The sequence below is a fragment of the Tubulanus polymorphus genome, chromosome 1 (genome assembly GCF_964204645.1).
Source record: "Tubulanus polymorphus chromosome 1, tnTubPoly1.2, whole genome shotgun sequence".
Classification (NCBI taxonomy): Eukaryota; Metazoa; Nemertea; class Palaeonemertea; order Tubulaniformes; family Tubulanidae; genus Tubulanus; species Tubulanus polymorphus.
This window is the reverse complement of record NC_134025.1, coordinates 7,787,324-7,811,616: the sequence shown is the minus strand read 5'-3', so window position 1 is coordinate 7,811,616 and position 24,293 is coordinate 7,787,324. Positions and strand designations below refer to the sequence as shown.

Here is a 24,293-nt window from a genome sequence, read left to right as displayed (position 1 = left end):
TTTCCGCTATCGTTATACGCAGAGGCAACACTAGACAGTCGAGATCGCTAATTTACTAATCGCCGATTCCACCAACGCACGCTTTGTGAAATTATTCGTCAACAAAGAACTAAAATTAAAGGAAATTTTTGAAATAAGTTCCAAAATTAATTCTGTCCGATATTTTGCCTACAAAACAGGGTCAGTCTGTCCATGGAGGCTATATTGTAATGGTTTGACAAATGATATATAAGCAGTTCAATAATTTTATTATTGGACGCAATTCAATAAAAAAGTGCAATTACCTTTTCCGCACTAAAAAGCGTTGAAAGTGCTTACTTGTACATTAGCCTCACCACTAAAAAACATGTACAATACAATACGTGTATAATAAATTCGATCATTTACTTCATAGACCAGGGTCTACACGGAATCACTTGGAGTCCAATTTGGGTATCCACATTGAACACATTTCCGAGTGAGGTCTACCAGATCAGTTCCGATCAAAATAAAAAAAAGAACCACCCACATATTCCTCGCGCTGTATCATAAAAAAAACTCGGCAAAATAAAGCAGCAACAATAAATTTATTCGAGTGAAAAATAGTATCAATAATTAAAAACAATAACAACATTTTGACACATTTACATAATATGCAAATACAAATTGGAAACTGGTTTGGAAACCACGTGACAAGGCCGCGCCTCTGGCATGAGTATGCAAAAACGTTACACTACGACTTAAATACACGTTTTAAATGCAACTAATGGATAAAAAAGCCATGACCGTGCCAATAAGTGGAAGTAAATGGAAGACAAATAATGTGGTCAAGCAAAAACATCGCTGACAGTGAAAATTTAATTCTTGATCCACTTCATAAATCCACATAATATATATGTCAATCCTGGAGAGTAAACACATGATAAACTGTCAATTACGTTTTTCCTTATAAATTTAGTCTTATCGATTTTCCTAGACCTTTAATGCATTACATAATTTCTAAAGATATGCACTCATAATATGTAGGATATACATTTAGTAAGTAATATACATGTACCCCACCTTAAAGTATTGTATATTCAAACTTAGGGTCCAGGGCGACCAAGGCAACTAGGGAAGTGGTCTGAACTGCTCGATAATCTGACAATTTCAATATGCAATGCCCCCTGTCGAACAGATACAGAAACCTATTACCAGTACCTTTAAACTTGCCACAATCATAGAACATGCCATGAAAATTACATGTAATATAACAAACCATAGAGAAGCTGGAGGCCTAAGAATTCAGACCTAACTGAACATAAGATGGCCATCTTGTTTCCAATCAACCAAATTTTTCTAGTGATGATAGGCCCTGATGGGAAAATTGAATGCAATAGCCCGCTTGGTCTTGGCTCCAAGTGGCCTAAAAAATAAGACAGAACATTCGATTGTCTGGAAAAGATTCCACGAAAGCCTGAAGACTGGATAAACCATTATATTCAGCAAGTACACAGTAGGTAAGAGATCGTCAAATATACATAAGATATAAAATATATATGTATATATAAATGTACATGAATGTTGGCAGCAGCGTATATTTCTTTCTTAAAATTTATCCAGAGACTTCAGACAATTCAAGAATAATGTCTATTGATTATGTGATCTGTTTTACGTTATTGTTAATGACCGGACTAGATAGACTTTCATGAGTATTCCATGAATATTTACACAAATGCACATTATACCGACATAATGTATCTAAAAGTATAAAGCGGTCAGTTCTACCAATATCCTCATACTTCTGTACAATGATGTTGAAACCACTGAAGAAATGATGTAAAAATACTTATAACACTTAGATTGTACAGGAACATCAAGCATCTAAAAGACAAATGCATTAACCATATGACTCTCAAAGGCACCCGAACCAGGGCACAGGATCTGAGTAAAATACCCAGTTTGGCGTTAATTAAACATATAATTATTACCCAATTAATTACACTTATGATATCAGGGAATTCATAGATTCAAATATAAACATCAAACTAGCTACACATGCACTAATGGTATCACTCCTCCAAGCTGTGAAATTCATAATAGCTACCCTTCAAAGGTAATGTAGTGAATAGCAGCAAGTGCTTTAAGAGGCACAAACCTAGGGAACACTATTTCATTCATTACAAAAATTTCTCAATGCCCTGTTTAGCGAAATTGTGCTTGTATTGTGCATGCTTACATATGATTTGCATATAACAATAATTTCAATAGTAATAACGATAATACGGGCACAATACACAGACTAATCTAGATGATGATAAGGCGGAGAAATATAATGCAAGTTGTGTATATATAAATTATGCTTTGCTGCCAGTACCATATACAGTTTATAACGTAGCTGTGTACACACACTTAGGCTGTAGAATGTCGTTCATTCAATCCCTGAACATATTAAAAGCATGAACGAAATATAACCATCTTCAATGCCAGCTCATTGCATCTCATAGGATGGTAATGATAATAACATACTCGCTAAGCTGGAATCCGGTCTGATTTGATAATCTTACTTTCCTGAAAAGCCAAAATGAAAAGACAGTTTAAGATACTGGTATACAGTTGAACACACGTAAGTCAGATCATTTGGGACCATAATTTCTAGTCACTATGCGTATATCTGAGTTAGGCGTATCATACTCTTCTCTGTACATGTACTGTATATTGTACATGTTTGTTGCAATGAAAACATTCGAGAATATCACGAACAGTTGACTGTGCCTTTACCTCATATTCAGTATCGCTGAGTATACCCCGTGCAGCTACAATCTGGTACTGTTTCGCTTTCATGCTGTTTAAACTACGTCTCATTGTTCGCATCATATTGTTATTAATCATTCCCATGAACTGCTGCATTTGTTTGTGAGTATAAATCGGGTCAAATATCAGCAACTTGATCGACCCATCCCGCGCCTGCTCAGCTCCAATGATGGTTCGACTATGTCCTGTCAGAACGAAAAAATCAATCCTTTACGACCTTCTCAAAATCACAGCAAAACTGCAATGTTGCAAAATCTATTTAGGGGCCCAGTTTTTGAAAATAAATCGGACCATTTCGAAATTCAGCTTACCATGGTGTTGTAAATAAAGAGGTGGTTTGAAATCTGATGCTATTTTGAAGTAATCTCGTACCCATTCGAACATTCTAGGGTGGGTGCCATCCTGGTTAGTTGGGGCGTGGAAATCGACCAGTTGACACCTGAAACATACATATATTCAATCATCCATGTTATCTACACTAGCTATCAAACAGGTCCAGACTTCAGTGTAAATTCTATATATATATTTCATTTGTCCCTGAACAGCTTATTTAAACTGATCTACCACTTACTTGATCTTTAATGAAGCAAGAGTAGCAACAACTTCTGTAGCCCCTATCCACTTGTTTGTATCGACCACCTTTCCACCTAACTGTTCACAACCTTGGAGATCGAAGCCTTTTTGCCAGGCAGCTTCGATTAAACGCTGAATTTTTGGAATGGATGGAATCATTGGTCGACCTGAATAGCAAATTACATGTACCAAATAAATCAATTGTATTTAACTTGGCAAATAAATAGCATCGATGGAAATAACTTAAATTTCATTAAGTATTAGCTTCCATAAATTCTAACTTTGTCGTACTTTTAATTGGAGGCTTCAGGTATTCAAAACTCACCATTAAATAAAACAAGTCGATATGACCTGTGCATAGCCAGTGAAGAGAGTAACATTTGTACATTACGGTAACCGCAGCCCCAACCCTTATCTCCGTACGTTGATGCATAGTGATCCAAATCAGAACACAACCACCACTGATGGACACTGTTATTGTTCTGATAAAATTCCCGAAGCTTGACAGTGATACCTGCAGAGATGAATTCAGACAATTTTTTTAGACTTACAAAACGAAATGATTCCGTGAAAGAATTGACCTCTTCACTACCGTGTAGCGCGATACCTTTTGTGCATGAATGACCATCATCAACTCCAAGTGTGTTGGCTTGCTGAATGTCCAATTTTTTGGCATAATAATCAGATATAGACATGTCTCCACGGACGACAGCTCTTTCTAAGTTCTTCTCAGTCTGTTTGACAAAATCAGTTTTATTGTCCATACCATACATTGCCTGAAAAATGTATTCATAATATCATTATTGATGCTACTGAATATGGAAGCTATTACGAACATTGAAATCAAATTGTCAGTAATGATTTACCTGAAGTTTATCAAATTCCTTTTGTTCTTGATGTTGTGCTGCCATCTTTTCTCGTCTTTCCAATTCTTGCGCAACAATATTATCAGCAGCTTCTGGAGCTACAAAAAGGTTTGAATTGTTAACCTGCCATCTAACTAAGGCAATTTCGATTCCAAGTTCTATTGCTATCGATGTAACCTACTAACCAGGAGTATTAGCCGCTGAAAAATGACCTTCGACATGAGTAGTGAGAGTGTAAGGATCAAAATCTTCCATACCACATACAGGGCACTGGTGTACAGCATCTTCAGACATTTCCTCGTGGTTCACCATAGAGTTACTAGCAGTCACCTGAGCGCTATCTGGACTGAGAATTTCTAAATGCTTAGTATTTACATGTACCTCTAACGTCAGTGCGCAATCGGCGAGCAGGCCACAGATTGGACAAATAAACTGCACAGGGGCATCAGGGTCTTCAGCGATAACGTTATTTTCGCTGTCGTAACGTACGCCGTTAACCGTTCGGTTATTGTTTTTCAGAGCCGGGCTCAAAAGATCTAAATGTTGAACATTAACGTGTCGAGTGATTTCGTCTTCATTCGTCGTCGTCCACACGCACAACGGACATGAATAAACCTCAACCATGTCGCTATTCGCGTTGTCATCCGGTTCATCCAGCACGTTTACAATTTGTATATCTTTCCGAGCAGATTTTCGCATTTCAGTGAATGCAGATTGCACGGTGTCGCATTTGGTTTTACGTGGACTATTTATGGTGACGTTCAGACGTAATTTAGCACGTTTTTTCACTTGCTCTTCATCGGACAGTCGCGAGCTACTCGATGACGAGTGAACCAATTCCAATGAACATTCACTACTAGAAGGAGATGGATCCAAATCTAAACTGTTATTGTCATCGACATGCATTCCATTAACTTCATCGCCACTATTCTTTCTAGGATTAAAAGAACTTTTTCGGTTAGGCAAAGCCGGTGCTAGAGGTCCGTTTATTTCAGTTTTTGTTGGGCTCAGAACATCGAGATGTTCAGCATTGATATGCATGTTCATTTCTTCCGAAGTGCTCCCTTCTATGTCACAGAAAGGACAAGTGATAGCACCTTCAACATGCTCGATAAGTACATGCGTTTTCATGTCGTTCTCTGATAATCCTTCTTGACCGCAGATATCACACGTAAAAAACAACACACCGCCCTCAGCCATCGTCAATCAAATAAATGAGCACTGAAAAACAAAAAGAAAATGAACTTAAATTTGTATGAAGTGTTTTTAACGAGAAAAGTTTTCATAGAAGCACGCTTTTAGATATCTACTACCACTAGGAGTCAGTGACTGCGGCAGATGCTCAAATTTGTGGTATTAATAGAGCAGGCACTAGCCCCCTGAACATGCGGTTTCTTAACCTGCCTATAACAGAAACTATCGTAAAATGCCGAAAATGTTGGACACTCATTGGAATGAAACTATGGATTCAAGCTGAAAGTTGGTAAATGTTCAGTTCCATAACAATTAAGTTTGAGGCCTCGTATCAGCCACATTATGATTCACATCAACAAAAACAAACGTTGTAGAAACATAGAAAACAACCACTGAACCTTCACACTTCAAATTCAACGTTATTCTCAAACTGAGTCTATAAAGAACGTCACTGAATAATAATTGAGCCAGAAGCCCCAGTCCAGATATAGGCATGATTTGATTTCCGCTGAACACCTATAACAGAATATGAAAAAGGATTTTGCTGAGAAGCAACCGTAGTCGATCGGGTGATGTTTTTAATCGATAATTAGTGCGTCCAAATTAAAAATGCAGAGCTTCTTAGGTTAAGGTTAAGAAATCGAAACCACACGAGCAAATATTACTTCACTCATAGTTAGCGCAACATGTGTACACTATATCACAGCAATCAAAAACATTTATGCATAGAAACAACGAAATAATTACCCGATTTAATGAAATTTTCTCATATTTTCGACGTGCTGCCATCTATCGAATAAAGTTGAATCTGTCGGGAAGAAAATAGAGTGGACGAAACGTCGTGACGACACATTTATCTTAATTTTATCAATTAATGAGATATGAAATAGAGGTAGAAAGATATCAAGCAGTAGAAATAATAAATAAAAGAAATGTAATGAATGTTTGACAATGATATGCTAGATGAAATATACGCGATCTGTGATTTTCAGGACAGAATTTTACTTTTATGATTGGGGTAAATTTGATTAACCCCTTGCTAATTACGGCTTATTTCTATATATAGTCGTAGGTCATCTGAGGGACGATTCATTCGATTTCGTGTTATGGATTTCTAACTAATATCTAGACTTTTGCTATTTAGCCGGATTTCTGAGAAATTCTAGCTTGGAAAATATATAAATGTCCAAGACGTTGTATTGTTAGGGTATACTCGAATGTAACCTCATCGTCTCGGGCGAAGTATCGTGAAAAAGTACGTTAAAAACAACTGTTTTTTCGACTCAGTATTTATTGTCTCTCAAATTGCACTATGTTGTCCATAAGTAGATTATTTCGTGCATCGCGGGGATTAGTTCAGAATAGTTCGCGATTCTGCAGTGGTGCATCTACAGCGGGTAAATATAAATGTTTTTCTGCTTAGCTTTTTTGCCCATTATTTGTGTTTTCGATAATTGATGTGTGGTGGCAGCACGTTACGGTCACATAGTAAAAAAGTCAAAACGATTTATCATCAATTTATTCATTAATATACATATTTCTTGATATTTTCAGCAAAGCAAGAAGTCAAGAAAGAATATGTTACATTATCGAATTTTGATAAGAAGGTGATGGCGTGGTCTAAAATATACAAAAACCTGTCGGATGTTCCGGACAAAGTGTCGTAAGTAATTTTTTGCCGTTCTAGATTCATAAAACTAGTGATTGGAAGCATCTATATTATAAAATTTATCATCAAATAATGCCCTACGCCTACCCCAACTGCCTACTTAGGCTATTTGTTTAATTTATTTTAGGGTGGCAAAGATGAAGAGAGGAAGAGATTGGTTCCGTATCCGTATGAGCATCGGTATGATATTCATTACTTCAGTAGCCTGCATAGCCATGATATTTAGTGGAAAAACCACTCATAACCACGGCCACAGTGTTGAAGAATATAACAAAGAATGGCACAAAAAAGTTAAGGAAACCGGTGACGTCCACACTAAACCGAAAGTCATTTCCCTCAAAGAGTAAGTCGACTTCGAAACAGGCTTCAAATGAAAGGTCCCTAGTATCTCTAGGTGTGTTATTTTCAAAGTTGAAGGAATAATGTATATCTTTAGCGCGAGGTCAGCATCACTGTAAACCAGTTATTGAATAAGTCTGGTTAAACATTAACTAGTTGTCTATTTCAAACAAGCAATCAGACCAGCTGTTCGTGCCTTCAACAATAAATCAGACTGGTCTACCTTGATGGATGACCTCTTTGCATTAGTTTAGAACTAGACTATTTGAATTAGGAATGGGTTAATATCGTACTTGTATATATTATAGGAAAAATGTAGTTAAAGATTTTTGCGAATTGGATACGATAAATTTACTATGCAGTGATTATTGTTTGAATGTTCCGTATTTGGAGAGATGACGAAAATGAAAATTGAAAAAAAAAATGAATGTGTATTATTAATTTATGTGACTTGTGTTCATTAAATGAAATAGGTAAGAGAAATTCCCTGCAAGGTTGAATGAAATTTGAATCGGCTTGTCTGTGCTTATTACTAGTTGCAACATTGAAAATGTTATTAGCCAATGTAAAACATTAATTTCCTTTGATTGAAAGTTTTATCATTTAAAATGATGCTACGCGATTAAAAAAGATTGTGTTGAATGTAGGTTGTCTGCATTAAGGTTATTATCAAATCAACAGTCAAGGCAGGATTTCCCATTAATCCCTAAAACTCTGTCAATCAAATAGAAATTTTTTTTTATATACAGTGTTCAAAATTGTAATTCAACTGTCTAATAATAAAGCAATACCATTCCCCTGTCCTTTCACAATTTAACTTGAAATGTGCTACTCTGAACTGTGTATAACATTATACAATGAAAATGTGCTAAATCTTTGTCGACATTTAGAAATAAACTATATTCCTGCTGATATATATATATATATATATGTATTGTGTTCAGGTTATATAGAATATTAGCCCACCTGACAACTGAAGTGAGCAATGTGTTCATTTAAACCCGGGCTTCTCAGTAATGCTGGTTGAACAATCTTTGTTAGATTTCTCCTGTATGGTTTCTCAGAAATGTAGTTTTTTTTCAAATGAAGAAATACTCTCAAAAAATTAATGTATTATAACAAACTTAATTAGTAGGCCTATTTGAATATAACTTCTACAGTATATATAAATTTGTATCGGAACATATTAGGGCATTTTGGATATTATAAGTGTTAAAAGATTTTAATGAATGTGTCTTTTTAAAAGGCCAGTAATAATAGTTTTTCCACACTTGCATTATATTTCAACTAATGGCTTATTCCACAATATTGCTCTAAACTTGGTGATGCTATGGGAGTTGATGAATATCAATGTACGTGTATATAGTTGTCTGAAGTATTATTTTATTATTAAAAAGCTGTATGGATGGATTATTTTCATGAGTTTGAGACCTGGTGTTAACGTTCCTAGGCAATGTATTTTTGAAGTGGTGAAATTTAAAATAAAATGTGGGTTCAATTTGAAAAATACATGTGAATTGAGTTCATTTGTTAGTGGATCATCATTGATTGTATTGATATGCTTTTACAAAGGAGTCTTGAATGACTATAGAATCCTTCCTCCCAGGATACTCAAAAAAAGGAAGGCCACTAGTGGAGAATCAAGAAATAATCTGGAAAACATTGTTCATTTTCTTCATTTCAATCAAATCCAACAAATAGCCAATTCGAAAGAAAAGGGGCATTAGAACCAGCAACCTAATAACAAACTGCTTATTGACAAACATCAATTTATTTTGGTTTATCACAGAAAAGTAAGAGGTATAAATAAATTATATTAAAATATAAAAGTATAATATTTTTCATGATTAAATCATTGTTTGATTAAATGGTAAATAGCTTAATTTTCCCATGTGTTTGGCCAAGATTTTTTATTAAGGTAGCACCAAATTTTGATAAAACTGACCTGCATGTTACCTATGCTATATCAATATTTTGAATTGGAAGAGATATTCAGATAACATTGATTGAATATGATGTACATATCATAGATAAATATAGTGTGACTGATGGATTGATCATTAGACATAATTATCCCCTTACTGGGGTTGTCTCTGACTATATTTAGGTCATCTTATTGTTATTTAAATACATCATTATGCTGTTTTTTGGCTTTATAACCCAACAAACCGGTATACAACAAATTGGTATTCACTCATAGCTGCTACCTGTGATAATGAAAACACATTGATATATTAATCAGACCTAGTTTCTAATAGTATAAGTTGAAAGGTTCAAACACTATTCTTACACAGACGCCTTTCCAGGAAGAGATAGGCTAATCAGTTAGTTCCACGGTGGCATGTACATACAGACTGCTGTTTACCAACAGCAAATGCCATTGATTTGCAGATTCGTGGAAACAACCTATATGATGGACAAACTTCAATGAAATACAAGCTGTGTGCATGATCAATTCTGGCAGACTGCTTGTCTGGAGATGTTTCGGTATAGAAGTGTAAGCGAACACTTCTACCACTTCAGAAAACAAAAATATAATACGAAAGACTGCTGCAATTATATAAGTACATTCTACGTAACCTTCATACAAAAACATACGAAAGATTACATCACAACCAGAAAATATCAGCAGCCAACTTCTTGCACAGTACTTTTACTACCGGGTATGTGGTTTAACAAACAGTACTGTGAGACTAGGGGCTGATCCAGGAAAATTGGAACGCCAGGGTCCCACCCTCGTTAGATATTTTTGGCGAAATATGAAGATTTGCAGGTTTTAATGATCTTTGTATTGAAAGGGCAATCTCAATGGGAAGGTATGAGTCCAGAGCCACAAAACCAATCCCCCTGGAAACTCCCAAGAAATCAGGATGCAATTTTATAGTTCTCGGTTATAATCTGACTCTAGGGTAAGAGTATTGGAAATTAACTAATTTCATTTCTCTAGATTCAAACAGAACCCAAGAATTGTGGAACCTGTCCCAACCTTTTTCAAATTAGACAAAAATATGCACCTCTGACAATTTAGATTATTGTTATTAGAGCGAAAAAACGTCGGGTGACTTCATTATAAACAAATAGACAATGCACAGACAGGGAACTCTACAAATCAAACAAATATCGTGAACTACTACATGTGTTGTATACATTATCAGCATTTCAGCATAAACTGTACAGAGCTACATGCTTCACTATATTGACGCACGCTGCTACTATTCCATGAACATCTTGAATGTAAAAATTGCCTTGCATGAAACACGGTACATTAAATCTAACAATGATACATTTTCTTCGAAATAAAGAAAGAATGGAAAATGGCAACTTAGGGACATGTCCAGGGCAACAAAGAAAACTGGACAGTGATCCTACATAATGGCTCAAATATAGATACAGTAAACAAATAAATAATCATTTAACCAACTATGCAAACCAAGAAAATCATCAATGTAACAAAATCTGCAATACAGACATATTTATGATAAGATCCAAATGATATAAAGCCGGATACAAACAAACAAGAGATACTAACAAAGACATTATAATTGGCAAGAACCATTCCATATGGCAATGTAACAGCAGAATGAGTGAAATACTGGCAACTTGAAAAACGTTTAATAAGGTAAATGATTCTCAAAAACGACCACAAAGACAATAAATAACATAAGTATTTATTGAGTATTTTTATTGAGCGAGCGGTTAGAGCTCGTGGTCGTGGGTTTGAACCCCATACATTGTCCCCGGGCAAGACACTTATCCACTTATCCCCCTTCACAGGGTCTGATCTAAGCACTTGTCCGATTGCCCGGGACAAGTATATTCTCATCAGGGCAAGTAGGTTATCATTATCACTTGTCCACCAGGCTAGTGCAATTTTACGTCACAAAGCTTTTTTCCCAGTCGATACAACAGATGATAGATCCACTAATTGGACAACCTGTGTAGGGCAAGTAGCTTTTGGAGGGGGCAAGCGAAATTTCAGATATGCATGCCCACCGGGCAAGTGGCTTTCATTCCTTAGATCAGACCCTGCTTCATCCAGGAGTAAATGGGTAACTGGCCTGATAGATGACACCCGAGCGCCTAGCGGCTGCTCTGATGTTACTTCAGTCACCCATGGAGAGGTGACAGATAAATTGTTAGAGTTATAGGCTCGGGGTAATAATACCAATTAATGGAAAGCGCCGTCGAACATTGTATCACAGTGAAAAGGGCACTATAGAAATTAAATTACTATTTCTATTACTAAGTATTATGCCTGATTTCTTATATATCACTGGCTACTTTTTGATGATCAAATAATATATATGTCCAAGTTTTCCTGCCTGAAACACAGTTGTGCTTCTTGAAGTATTCTAAGACGTGGTCCCATTGGAATGCCTATCTTTTGTAGCCGATCTTCAGTGAGGTAAGGCAACTCGATCATTCCAATCTTTTCAGCATCTAGCCTTTGAGCGTATTTCTGAAAATACCATATAAAAGAAATTGAACTCAATTGCCGCTTTTTAAGAGCAAAAACAAGTAATATTCAGTAAATGTGGCTTACCTCATATCCCAACTTTTCCAGAAATAAATGTAGTAAAGGATCTTGGCCAAAAAACCTGTCAAATTAATTACAAAATTTTATGAGGGTTAATGTAGAATGAACTGTTTTATATTCATTATACTATTGTCTAATATTTGTCTGCTGTTTTTCATTTTATCGCTACATGTCTGTAAACAATTTTTTTAGATATTCTATGTAAATAAATATTATACTTTTATTATGAGTATGAAGCGTCAAATGCATTGAAGCTGTAGTACAATAACATACTTTCTTAGCTTATTCACCCTTCTTGGATTAGTGATACTCGAGACCCATTTACGGAATTTTTCCCATTCGGTCAACGGTCTATCCGAATGGGCACCGCCTATGTTGTTCTGTTGCTGCTTCAAGGTGAATAGTTCTTGTTTAACAGATTCCAGTTCGTCGATTAGAACGTTGTGTTGTCTCATTTCAGATGACAAGTGAGCCACACTTCTTGCCAGTGTAACGACATGAGATTCAAGTCGTGCAAATCGTTTATCGATTAATCTTGAAAAACATCAAATTATTCAAATTTAGAGGCAAATCCTAGTTTTCCAAGAAATAAGCGGTTAAAGAATACATTACATACTTCATATCCTTGTGTCTTGTCTTCTGAGCAGATACATTAAGAAATCTGGCAGCCGGCTTCCCCATATCTATTGAGCTGGTCGAGTTCCTCCGAGCACTAATAACAAAATCTTTTTCTATGCCCAACATTTTCAGAATTTCGTGGTACATCACTTCGAGGCCATCTAGTTTTTTGTGTATGATTGCCGCGTCATGCGACTCAATCTGATTACTCGGAGTAATTATCCGTATCGGACTGCTTCTGCTTCGATCGGGGGAACTCGAGGAAATTTCGATATCACTCTCAGAAGATTCATTTATTCCTGTATTCAATATAAAAAGATTCGTTGAGTAGCCGTGTTAACCGGGTTTTGAATAAATAATGAGATGAGTAGTACTATATAGGTTTACCATTTATTTGACGCACGAGCTTGCGCTACTAATGTATAGAAGCTTCATCAGGTGAATATAGTACTACTCATCTCGTAATTTAATATAAAATCAAATAAAAGTAGAATCTTAAAATCTGTACAGTACATCAGGTAAGAATAGGATCGGGGAGACGCTAATTTTCTCACCTTGTCTTAGTAGACGTTTTTCATAGCTTGCGTTCCTGGTCAAACGTGAAACTGATCTTCGCCTCTTCACCTCAACATGTGGACTGCCAGCGCCCCTCGTCGGTGACAGGCTTATTTCATTTGTATTAGTGAGCAAATCAGGAGCTGGAGGTGACTGCTTAAGCGATGAAGACTGCAGTGTGATCTGATGTGACGGTGAAGGAGATGAAGTAACCGATGTGGTCGGTGAAAGTGGAGGCAGTGGTGGCGTAACAGACCTCATCGATTCCTCGTCGCTAGCTAACGGCCGCAAAAACTCCATATGCAGCTCGGAAAATGGATCCCCGAGTTTTGGAATATTTCCAGAGTTATGAGATGAATCTTCATGATCCGATTCGCTAAACTGAACTGGTTGAGATTCAGATAATTGTTCAATTCTATCATTAGCATGATGCAACAATTTTGATTCACCAGCCTCAGCTGAAGAATCTTGTACGCTCTTGACGAGTTGAGATTTCTGATTCAGTTCATTTATTTCATGTTGCCTAGACCTCTGAGGCACCTGAGTGGAATTCAAACCAGCCGGATTATTAATTCGTTTTTGCATATTAATCGTATCGCTGGGCATCAACTGTATGCCAAACCCGTAATATCCTTGATTTTTCATTTTTGATGTTTCTAGTACAGCCGAGCTAATCTTTTCCGGGACATGATACTGTGGAAAATAGTAATCCTTTGGACGCGTTGAAATCTGAGGACCGCTGGGCGTAGTCAGCGGGACGGTAACTGATGAAGTGTTCGTAAAATGAGGATACATTCCCGGTTTGCTGTAGCTAATGTAACCTTCTCCCAAAGCGCTCAGAAAACTAGAATTACGACTGCTCGGCGAGCTTTCTCCTACCGGCGTTGGTCTTGACGATGTTTGTTCTGACATTAGTGCATTAGCCTGAACTTGTCTGATGGGAGACTTGGATAGAATTGGCTGCAAAATAATTCAAATAATATTCTTGATTTTTTTATATATTTATAGTAGTTTTACTAGTAGATGTTTGTTAATCTAAGGTTACCCAACCTAGACATCTAGCCTAGGAGAATCATCCTCTCCGGAAAGGATATTTCAATGACAGATTAATATTTCATACACTAACCTGACTAGATGTTATTTGAGTTGGCACACTATTCTCAGGCATCTTGTTTAACCTATTACAAATATCCTGAAGCTCATCTTGACTGAAAACAACATACAAATCATTAAAGCCTGGTTGAAACATTAAAAGGAGAGAAGCTTGGCATTATAAAAATAGACATGTATTGTATTTGAATCATACTTTTCATTGTTTCTAATGAAAGCCGTGCTCTGGTGATAGGACGGAAGTTTGCGATACGGAGGTGGTACAGTGGTAGGTGTGTGATAAGGACGGTTGAGAATTACTTCAGCTCGTGGACCCGGTTTCTTCTCCGAGGGTCTGGATGGCTGTGATAGAAAACACATGCATCTGAGGCAAACTATCGACGAGATTCAGTAAAAATACTACAGCTTCAACAAGAATTGCATGATAGCAAGCTTACAAGAGATAAGTAGATATAATAGTCATACTTTGATAGAAAATAGTCATAGTCATTATAGTACTAATCATACTTTAATAGAAAATTTGTTGCATAAAACAAAGTGAATATACTGGTATAGTAGTATAAATGTACTTACAATGTAGTTAGTGCCCAATTGTTTGGCTATACCACGAAATGGTGAATAACATCCATCAAATGCTTCATTATCGTAAAACACGCTATCATCCGTAGATGCAGTCCGGTCTTTTTTCGGAGGCAACAGAATGTCACTGTCTTCAAAGTGCTACAAATAATAGGCTGATCAGCTGACCCATTTGGTAGAGAGTGGGGTTAAAAAGATAGTTGTCCACTTGCTCACCGGTTTGGATATTTGAGGTTCTGCATCGGCAATTCCAGCAGATGGATTCACTAGTGATCGTAAACGTTCTTCTACTGATAATACATGACCTGTATTCATACCACTGAACTATACATAGAAAATAATGACATCATCCCTTAACACCCTGACAAGACATAGAACTTTGACTGTTTCTACAATTTTTCACAGATCCTTTTTATTTGGTCTTAAGATTTAGTTGTCTAAAACAATTAGTTTTTAGATAATTTCAGAAAAAAATTTTAAGCCATTGATTACGATACTGGTGTCATGTTTCCATAAAAACCGGACTACTGTACCTGCTCAGCATGTGGTGACTGAACTGCACCAGTCGGCGTCAATCGTGTGTGGTTAGGATACTGAGGTTTGTTTATCGGTCCATCACTCTTAGGTCTTTGTAAGAAAGAATTGTTCTTGGCATAATTAGGAGACACAAATCTTTGGGACACAACATCATCGTTCAATTCTGTTGTTGACTGAAATGGAATGCATGTAAGGTAGTGATGATGATATTATGTAATAAGAACGTTTGTTACAATAGACCAAATTTTTCTCATTACATTTGTACGTACAAATATTGGAGTATGGCCACCAGAATTATCTAAAAAAAATGAAAATATGGCATTATCATGGCCTTGAAATTGGCCTTGGCAGAATTCAACATTATTACTTTCAAACAATATAAACATACCGATGTAATTCCACTTCGATGGTGGTGCAGACTTAGGACGCCGAGTCCCGGCAAATGGATGATTAGATTCCACTGGAGTTCCAGAAATTTGCTATAATATTTTTCAATTTAGAAGAATAAATTTCAAACCACATAAAGTTGGCAGCCTTAGTTCATGAAAGAACAAAATCACTGATTTGAAAATCGAATTTTCCTTACCTGGTCAGCCTCTTGCGGTGTCCAGTTATAATCAACAGTAAAATTAATAGGGCCCGGTTTATTTGGTGAATATACAACTTTTCCACTGAGATTCTTCATGAAACGACCAGGTTTTGCTGGCATCTTCGGTTTTAATGATTGCTTCGGTTCAACTGAAGAAGTAACGGACCACGCATATGTGTTGGGAATTGGTCGACCCTCTCGGAGTTGAACGGGACGATTTTGACTGTGTTTTTGTCTGCGATTTGGAATACGGGCCGATACAACAGGCATACTGCCATCAAACCTGAAGTGGGCAACAAATGACAATTAAGTACAAAAGTTTACTCGATATAGATAAAATCTTTGCGGTCTAAAAATCTCAAGTACTCAAAAACACTTAACCAATACAACTACTGTACTCCAAGGAGGAATTTAAGTGGCCTTATTAACCTAGATTATAATCAGCACTAAAACATGGTATCCAGTTGTAAACACATTGTAGGCAATGTTTTTAATTTCATACCATCATAAATGTTTTACCTTACTTAAAACTTAAAAAACCATTCAGGATTTAATGTCAACACGGACAATTGAAATATACATTCAAAAGCGTTCATCATCCAAATTCAGCACCGTAAACAACAAGCAAAAACTTATTGAATATACACTTCTAGATATGAATATCATTCATAAGAGATTTCTTGCATATTTGAGTTTTTATCGTTGTGTAAGTGACAGGCCTTAAATAAAACAATGGTAATGATGGCTACACCAACGGCTTGATAGCAATATGATAAACTTTCTGATGTCACGCAGATGTAGCCACATCTAATTAGTACTAGACCTTAATCATACAACAGGATACTCAACGATGGATACAGCTCCTGGAGTTACTGAAAATGTTCTTGTGATCAATTAATAATCGTTTCTAGCCATAATAATTTTTAAGAAAAATAAAGGAAATAATATTGGTTCCAGCAGAGAGCGCAGCACCGGGAATTGTTAGTTATCTACAGTTGTTGGTGGTAAGCTTTTAAAATCGGATGTGTTTATGAAAATATCCAATCGTGAAACTAAACCATACAAACACAAACACACAGGGGTAAACTTTTAATAGGTGATAATTTGAATTAAAAATGCTTAATTAGCATTAGCAAAAAATTACTAAAATTAGCCGAAAAATTAACTATTTTGAATTATTTCCGGTGAATCAGCTTTTCATGATGCATTAGTCCTGTAACATGAATTTCATTCATAAAAAATTACCCTAATCGCTTAGTATCTCAAGAATTTTGGGGGGTATGGTGAAATTGAATTTGATTGTTTCATATATTCTTTTAATTCTTTTAATGACTCTACTTTACCGTTTGTATCCTTAAGTTACTAATTTACAGCAGATTGAATCCATGATATAACAGCGCTAGATCAAGAAGGGAAAGTATAAAGGGGATAAAGGATATGCATATGCAGAGAATTTATGAACTTTGTGGGACTTTTTTACGCCCAAAATATTTACTCCACACGACCTTGAATGGTTTCTAATGCGGGCTCAATTCAATCCAAATTCTACTTCACATACACTTTATTGTTACTATACTTACAAACGGGCCGGTAACCATCACTGAAAAAAAAGATTTGCACCGCCGCCGCTGCCGGGGCTTCGGTTCAAGGACCACACTGATGTTACTATTTCTCCATCAACAAAGATCGATTAGATCAGGTTGACCCAATGTTTTACGAACCTCGGTAAACATCCCCGCCGAGTGGCCTCCGCATTTGGCCTTCCCGTCGCATTCTTGATCTTTTGCCGCTCTGGTGTTCGAGAGGATTACCGCCGGCTCACATTCCAAAATTTATTGCCAAGTTAGAATGAACCTTTTAGATGAATCGTTTGATAACTGTTTTAAAGAAATAACATTACCGATCCACTCTCTAATCAAACGGAGTGTATTTGTCACTGAACATGTACAATATATATTTCTTTTTCATACATCAATTAGCGGAATTGCATAAAAAAAATGTTAAATACTACAGATGACAGGAACTCGAACGAAAGAACTCTTCATACTGCCAAATGGGCTGGTTTGGGCGGGCCAGTTTTGGCCCGATCCGAGCCTGATCCGTGCCAATTAGGCTACAGCCAAATTAGTCAGTAACCTGTCTGTGGTTTAGTTTCACAATCGGATATTTTCACCCATCCGATTATAAAAGCTTACCACCAACGATTAGGTAACTAACTACAGCCAAATCGTCTCCGTGTGACCGCGACTACGGCTATAGATTGACCAATACAGTCTGGATAAGGTGAAGTTCAAACAGCGGTTGATCTTGCGTGCATCAATGCATCCGCAGGACCTTGTCCAATTTCTGAACTTGGCGTAGAAGTTGGCGGTTTAAAGTGTCTTGTGAAATAATTCAACGCCACCGCCTTTCCTGCAATTTCTTCAATTACTTTCCCAATTTTGAGCCATGCAGATGAATCATCGAGTTCTCTTTGGCGATATATTCTCATAGCCTTGAAATATATGAAATCGTTGTCAGTAAATTACTTGTGATGTATGGATTGAATTACTTAAGTACTGTGTGCTACAAATGCTAACGAACACACCTCGGTGAAAAAGTCGTCCTTTTTCAAAATCTTCTCAATGTCATGATTCGAAAAACCTATTAAGTATTGAAATGATTGAATATGAGCAATGTTTTCATCAGTAATGTCCTCAAAAACAATACTTGAAAACGTAAATTGTAATATAATTCAAATGTAAATCGTTTCTAAAGTTTTCCTTTTCTATCTTATTTCAATCATTTTTTTCTCAAGTACACAGTACTGACTCACCCAGACCTTTACAGAATCTTTTCTTATTTTCATGTATGCGGTCGTTGTTTTGAATGAACGCGACGATATCATAATCTAAAATTGAATAAAAACTTTAACTTGAGAATAAAAACAAAACGTTAAATAAATCGAAATGGTACGAACGGTCAACGTCTTCTTTAAACATCAGTTCGTTATTACTCTTGTAGCGTTCCAACATCGGCTTTTCTGAATAACATTTCAAATAGATATCATCATAAATCTTATTTCAAATTTATGTTTCATGAACCATATGAAAATGGGAGATAGATGTTAAAGTTTTTAGTCAAACTATAACTTTGTTCATAACCTGTCTTTTTGGTATATTTAGCTTTGTAGACGTAATATGATGTCTTTATTCACGATACGTTCACCATAATAACTAGTTGTGTGATTCAGTGATAAGTTATTTTTTATGTCTGAAGATAATCTGGCCTGTTTACCTCTGCCGATATAGAATCTTAAGTTTTTCAATTTCAAGATGATCTTATGCTTGATCTTACAAATAAATCCGCAAATTCCACAAATTGCTGTTGTTGCTAGTAAACCTACTATACTCTTCCATATAATATCTAAAATTTAAAAAAATTTATATCTTAATTCAAATACAGATTATCATGTAGCGGGAACGGTTAACAGGATGTATGCGTACCGTAGTCCGAATCTGGTGCTTCAGTTGAGACTGGCGTGGATGATTTTGTCTTCATCGTCAACGTGGTCGGTGGAACTGTTTAGCGGAGAACAATATTGCCATCATTTTATCAAATCTAAAGTATCTAAGTATCAGATGGCTTTTTTCGACCTACCTTGGGCACAAATCGTATCAGAGGTAACGTTACATTGAGAAATAATGTCATAACCGTTTGGACATTGCGTACAGTTCATGCATGCGCTAACAGAAGGTTTGTCCTGATAGGTTTTTCCATTAATACACGCTTCACAAATTAAATCTCGGTATCTTGGTGCTTAAATTATTCAGGTATATACATGTCTATGAGAGAATAATGCATTAAGATCTGCTTATGCTGAGTGTTTTGCCGTGAGGTTGTCACGAGACATGGCATTAAGTTTTCAATTTTAGATCAAGTTTAACATATTTTTGATAAGTTATTCGCCACGTTCGCATTAGTTTTTTTTATTCATTTCATACCGCACTTTAACTGTATTTCTGTTTTGTTATATAACCTCTACTTATTGCATAGAAGAAAAAAATCTTTTTTATTCACCAATTTCGGTGATTTAATTAAGCTGTTTTGTGGCCGATTTTGGTTGGAAAAACCGGTACTTCGAATAAAGAAATAATCCCATACAGTACCTGGAAAGACGGCCCCTGTTCCCGCATTACATGGAGTGTACTTCTCGCAGTACACAGGGTTAACATTACTGATGAATGAACCTCCGGGGCAAGCACATACTATGTTGTGTAGTTTGTTGCACCCTCGAATTTTTATCTGCGGAACTAAATAGTACACATAAAAAAGAAAACAAAAATCAGCTGTCAAAAAACAAAATGATCTGTAAGCATATTATGATTATCAACTTGGCATTGCCCAAGAGTTGGAATTGACAATAACAAGATTTCTACGATTATCTGCCCGGCTACTTACCGATGTTTCCGTGTTTTCCTCCACTGCAGAAAGCTGTACAAACAGTACAGGCAGTAGCTCCGTTGCACTTGTCACTGAATGTTCTGGTCGGACAAGGCGCACAGGTGGAATTAGGGTTATTACGGGTACAATGTATTTTTACATAAGTTCCTCGAGGGCACGCCGAACAAAACCCTTGAATGTCTGGATTCCAATATTGCACCGCACTACAAGGCTGGAATTATTTTAGTATATTGAAATTATCATATTGAAATTATTTCACGGTTTAATTGAATCTTTTCAAAATGCTAGAAATAATCTTCTCTGCGGTTCCTCTGTTAAAATGAATTCAGTCCACATTTGGTTGGCACTCTTTGATTTTACCTTTTCTGTTTCGTTATCTGACAGCTTTGTAGGAAATGTCATTGAAAATATGACCAGACAAAGATAAACTGAAAATAAGAAGGAGTTTCTCTTACAATGTTTGTCGTTCTTCAGGATCAACTGTCATAAGCTCGAATCATCCGCTTCATAGTAGCACATGTAAAATTCCATGACGAAGCATAAATCGACAAATTCCAAAATTGAAAGTAACATTTAATTACGTAAGTAGATTTAGACTTTGGTAAATCCCTATCGTATCCCTGGTGAATAACTCCTGTGTTAAATGTTCAGTCATATATAGCAGAAAAAACGTCCTGGAAATTATAGCAATTTGAGTAAACTTACAACGGTATAAAACTGGTTTCACACATAGGAAGTTCGCCATATTTATATTTTGTATGGGGGACCTTTCAAAAATGTTAGTATTGTATGTGATAGTGATATAATATTATCTAACTCGTTCATGAGTGACTTGATTACACTTACGAACTCTATAGTCGTAACGGCGTCGAGGTTTTATATTTTCTGAATTTGAATTGATAACGATAAAAAGTATTAGGTGCGTTTAACCATGCCCCGATCAAGATTTACAAACGAAATATTTCAAAACAATCGTAGAATGTGATACCATCGTTGAATTGAGATATTTCACCCGACACTGTTGAACTTAACTAATCGGTATCCATACGACAAATGGTAAGCCTTGTGATACTTGGCAGGTGTGTTCATAATTGACGATCAATTTCTTAAGTTGGGAGCATCGGAAATTGCAATCAATTTTTGCACTCGAGAAGTCGTATATACGTACGTAACCCCGTATGATAATTTCGGTAGTCGAGTTATCGAGGATCCTAGTTTCAGGCGACCAAAGGACAATAGGTAGAGATGAGGATACAACGACAAATTTCTATGACCCGAAACGATTCGTCACAGAGACAAAATTCAGCATGTTTGATGACTTATGGATGGAATGGAAATCCGTATGTGATCGGAACTGCTCCATTACCGGCGCGCAAAAATCTAAGATTAGCCATAAACGAAGGTAGGCTTTGATCGTTTTCTGATTCGAATGGAATAGATTTTGAAATACAAATACTATTTATTGTTCGCGTTTCATCCCATTCGTCGATTTACATATCAAATTATGAGGACCATTTTAGAATAGTTTCTACGAGAGTAAGCATGCAGTTACAACAAGAAGCGAATCCAATCACCGAGTAAAGAAAAGTGCGAAATGTGGAAGCACAGGAGACGAAGAATCTTATCTAAACATTTGTATAGGCTTCATATGTATTTCCATATAACATAATGAATATCGGGATGTGTTTTCTCTTTGCTTTTGAACGCTATTTCATAATGCATGCGAGTGTTCTCTATATACAGTAAGTAATAATGCTCGAAGTTAAAAATCCCAATCTTTCAAGTTAAAAAATTTCCTAAATGTACCTCCTATATGTTTGAAAAACTGCCAGGCTACCAGAAGCCTATTCAAACTGACGATGTAACGACTGGTGCCGAGAACGGATTCCATCTATCACTGGACCATCAGAATCTGAATCTGAATTTATTATATAGTTATTCGTCATTCAACGCCGTCGTAAAACGACAGTGATTAATCATTGCGGACAAATATAAATCAAATATTTTTTGACCCGACGATGTCTTGTGACGTAAGCTACACGCCAGACACGAAATTGTGACAACTTAATAAGCGTTCTTTACGGCGACTGTAAAACGGTCTTATCGCGCGCTCTCTCTCTCTTTTTCTCTCTTCTATTCGCGCATGTTCTCATGGCTTATTAATTCGCTAATAATTGATGATCATACTGACTTTAACAACTCGGATAATCGATGTCCGATAAAGGTACGTCAATCCACCATAAGTGTATATATAACATTTGGTCCAGGTTTAAAGTAAGTAAGTTGACGATGTGGCTTCCAAAAGTTTTTTTTCCATCGAAACATGAACTTTTTGTTTTTAGTCACACACTTTTGTTGTAGAAACTCTTCATTAGAGATCGAATTCGTTTCCGTAAATACGTATCATAAACAGGTTTTTAGCTAATGTTGTTAAACCTTATCATCTTGTTTTGGACAAAAATATACTGAGAACTTAATATAATGTATTCTAAGTACGGCACGTAAAACATGGTTATGCTGCATTTTAGAAATGTTCTACCTTTTTTCGTAAATACAGCAATAAATAAATTGAAATTGCTTTCGATGAAACGTGGACCATTTTAATGCCATGTCACTGATGACGTGTTGACATTATGATGTCACTAGCATAATATACAAATCGCTTCCCAAATAATATCTCACGTGTCAGACTTTTTCGTATAACTAATATCCGTCGTGAGATTCTTAAGGGAATCTCAGATTACATATAATGCTTGCGTCAACGATATTTTGAGATACGTTACATCGCCAACGCTACGATCCAATTTTACAACTATAGATGCGGAAGATATGAATGAGATACGAATATTTATGGAGTGAAGTGTCTGCACGTGAGCGATATTAGATTCGCCGATAGCGTGTTACACACACGAATCGCCTTATTTTACTACAGATTATGAATGTGGGCGTGACGCCAACACACTCGTATTGCACGCGCGATTTCAAGACTACAAATGTCAGAAAAACTGAAATACGTGTTACGCAGATGTGGGTATGTCGTGCAGATTGTGTCCGTAGTGAGCAAAATGAATTTGTATAAGTCACGACACGAACATTCCGAGAGATGGTCATTTAAAACAAATTGTTTTTATTCATTGTCCGAGCATACCCTAAAAACCTTCTTCAAGTGTATGGAGATAAGAGATATCTAATTTGTTCATTGGAAACTAAACACAGATAATGTGTCCGGGAATGGAAACATCATCCACAGCTTCATGATATAAACAAGCCGGTGGTAACACGGTGTATTATCCAAACCTACTAAAAACGTGAAGTCAACACCACAGTGTTGATCATGAAAATTCAGCCGACGACGACGATGCTGTGTCGCCCGACACTATTCACGAATAAACGATTTACATTAAGTCACGCTATGGGATGTTCATGTACGTTGTACAGAAATATAGCGAATATCTAAAGAAATGTCCATCTTCCGACTGTAATCAATCTAATCAATTTATCTTTCTTCGGTTATCGTTCGGTTTACGCTTGTGATTCCACGCCTGTCTTTCCCAATGACGTATCTCTAAAATGCTGGCAATCCAATATGCGCAAGGCTATGATTAATTTTGTTGACGTCCGATAATCGATGGTGACATTTTTTACCATGGACAGAATGGGGTGTCCATTTTCTTGCCTCGTTCTTGCCCATATTTCCTAGCAACGCGATGAATGTTGGAAAAAATGTTGAGAAAGTCTATAACATTCAACTCGGGCTTTTAACAGTTGAAATCAATTAGTTTTGCTCTCGAAACTATACTGCATCCAGAGTTTAAAACAGAACTGACGAAACTTTGCCAAGACTGTTTGATCCAAAAGTGGGCCCGATCCTTTTGCTGTCAAATCATTCTGTCGCTTCAAAGATAGTATTTA

The 24,293-nt window shown here is 36.4% G+C and overlaps 3 protein-coding genes across 8 annotated transcripts; 1 reads left to right on the top strand and 2 right to left on the bottom strand.

Annotated features, from left to right (window-relative positions):
* Positions 1 to 582: 582 nt before the first annotated feature.
* On the bottom strand, positions 583 to 6,207 carry LOC141905736 (zinc finger-containing ubiquitin peptidase 1-like). The gene is made up of 9 exons (XM_074794736.1): positions 6,153 to 6,207; positions 4,397 to 5,432; positions 4,212 to 4,309; positions 3,953 to 4,121; positions 3,671 to 3,859; positions 3,344 to 3,512; positions 3,084 to 3,211; positions 2,740 to 2,957; positions 583 to 2,529 (listed from the first exon to the last, which is right to left on the bottom strand). The coding sequence occupies exons 2-9, from the start codon at positions 5,409 to 5,411 to the stop codon at positions 2,491 to 2,493; spliced, it is 2,025 nt and encodes a 674-aa protein (XP_074650837.1). The 5' UTR covers positions 5,412 to 5,432; positions 6,153 to 6,207; the 3' UTR covers positions 583 to 2,490.
* A 276-nt stretch (positions 6,208 to 6,483) lies between these two features.
* LOC141905934 (UPF0389 protein CG9231-like) lies at positions 6,484 to 8,902 on the top strand. Its single transcript, XM_074795049.1, has 3 exons — positions 6,484 to 6,802; positions 6,960 to 7,068; positions 7,202 to 8,902. The coding sequence occupies exons 1-3, from the start codon at positions 6,718 to 6,720 to the stop codon at positions 7,419 to 7,421; spliced, it is 414 nt and encodes a 137-aa protein (XP_074651150.1). The 5' UTR covers positions 6,484 to 6,717; the 3' UTR covers positions 7,422 to 8,902.
* Positions 8,903 to 9,197: 295 nt separating this feature from the next.
* On the bottom strand, positions 9,198 to 18,255 carry LOC141903702 (uncharacterized). Of its 6 annotated transcripts, none has more exons than XM_074791944.1 (15): positions 17,660 to 18,227; positions 17,519 to 17,575; positions 15,936 to 16,221; positions 15,738 to 15,828; positions 15,607 to 15,647; positions 15,346 to 15,522; positions 15,029 to 15,136; positions 14,807 to 14,953; positions 14,430 to 14,575; positions 14,250 to 14,331; positions 13,123 to 14,083; positions 12,567 to 12,867; positions 12,224 to 12,484; positions 11,957 to 12,011; positions 9,198 to 11,872 (listed from the first exon to the last, which is right to left on the bottom strand). In XM_074791944.1, the coding sequence occupies exons 3-15, from the start codon at positions 16,206 to 16,208 to the stop codon at positions 11,705 to 11,707; spliced, it is 2,811 nt and encodes a 936-aa protein (XP_074648045.1). In that variant the 5' UTR covers positions 16,209 to 16,221; positions 17,519 to 17,575; positions 17,660 to 18,227; the 3' UTR covers positions 9,198 to 11,704. The 6 variants fall into 6 exon arrangements, with proteins under 6 accessions (XP_074648045.1, XP_074648088.1, XP_074648071.1 ...); XM_074791987.1 differs by having other exon boundaries at positions 15,619 to 15,647; XM_074791970.1 differs by lacking the exon at positions 17,519 to 17,575 and having other exon boundaries at positions 18,134 to 18,255.
* Positions 18,256 to 24,293: the final 6,038 nt, after the last annotated feature.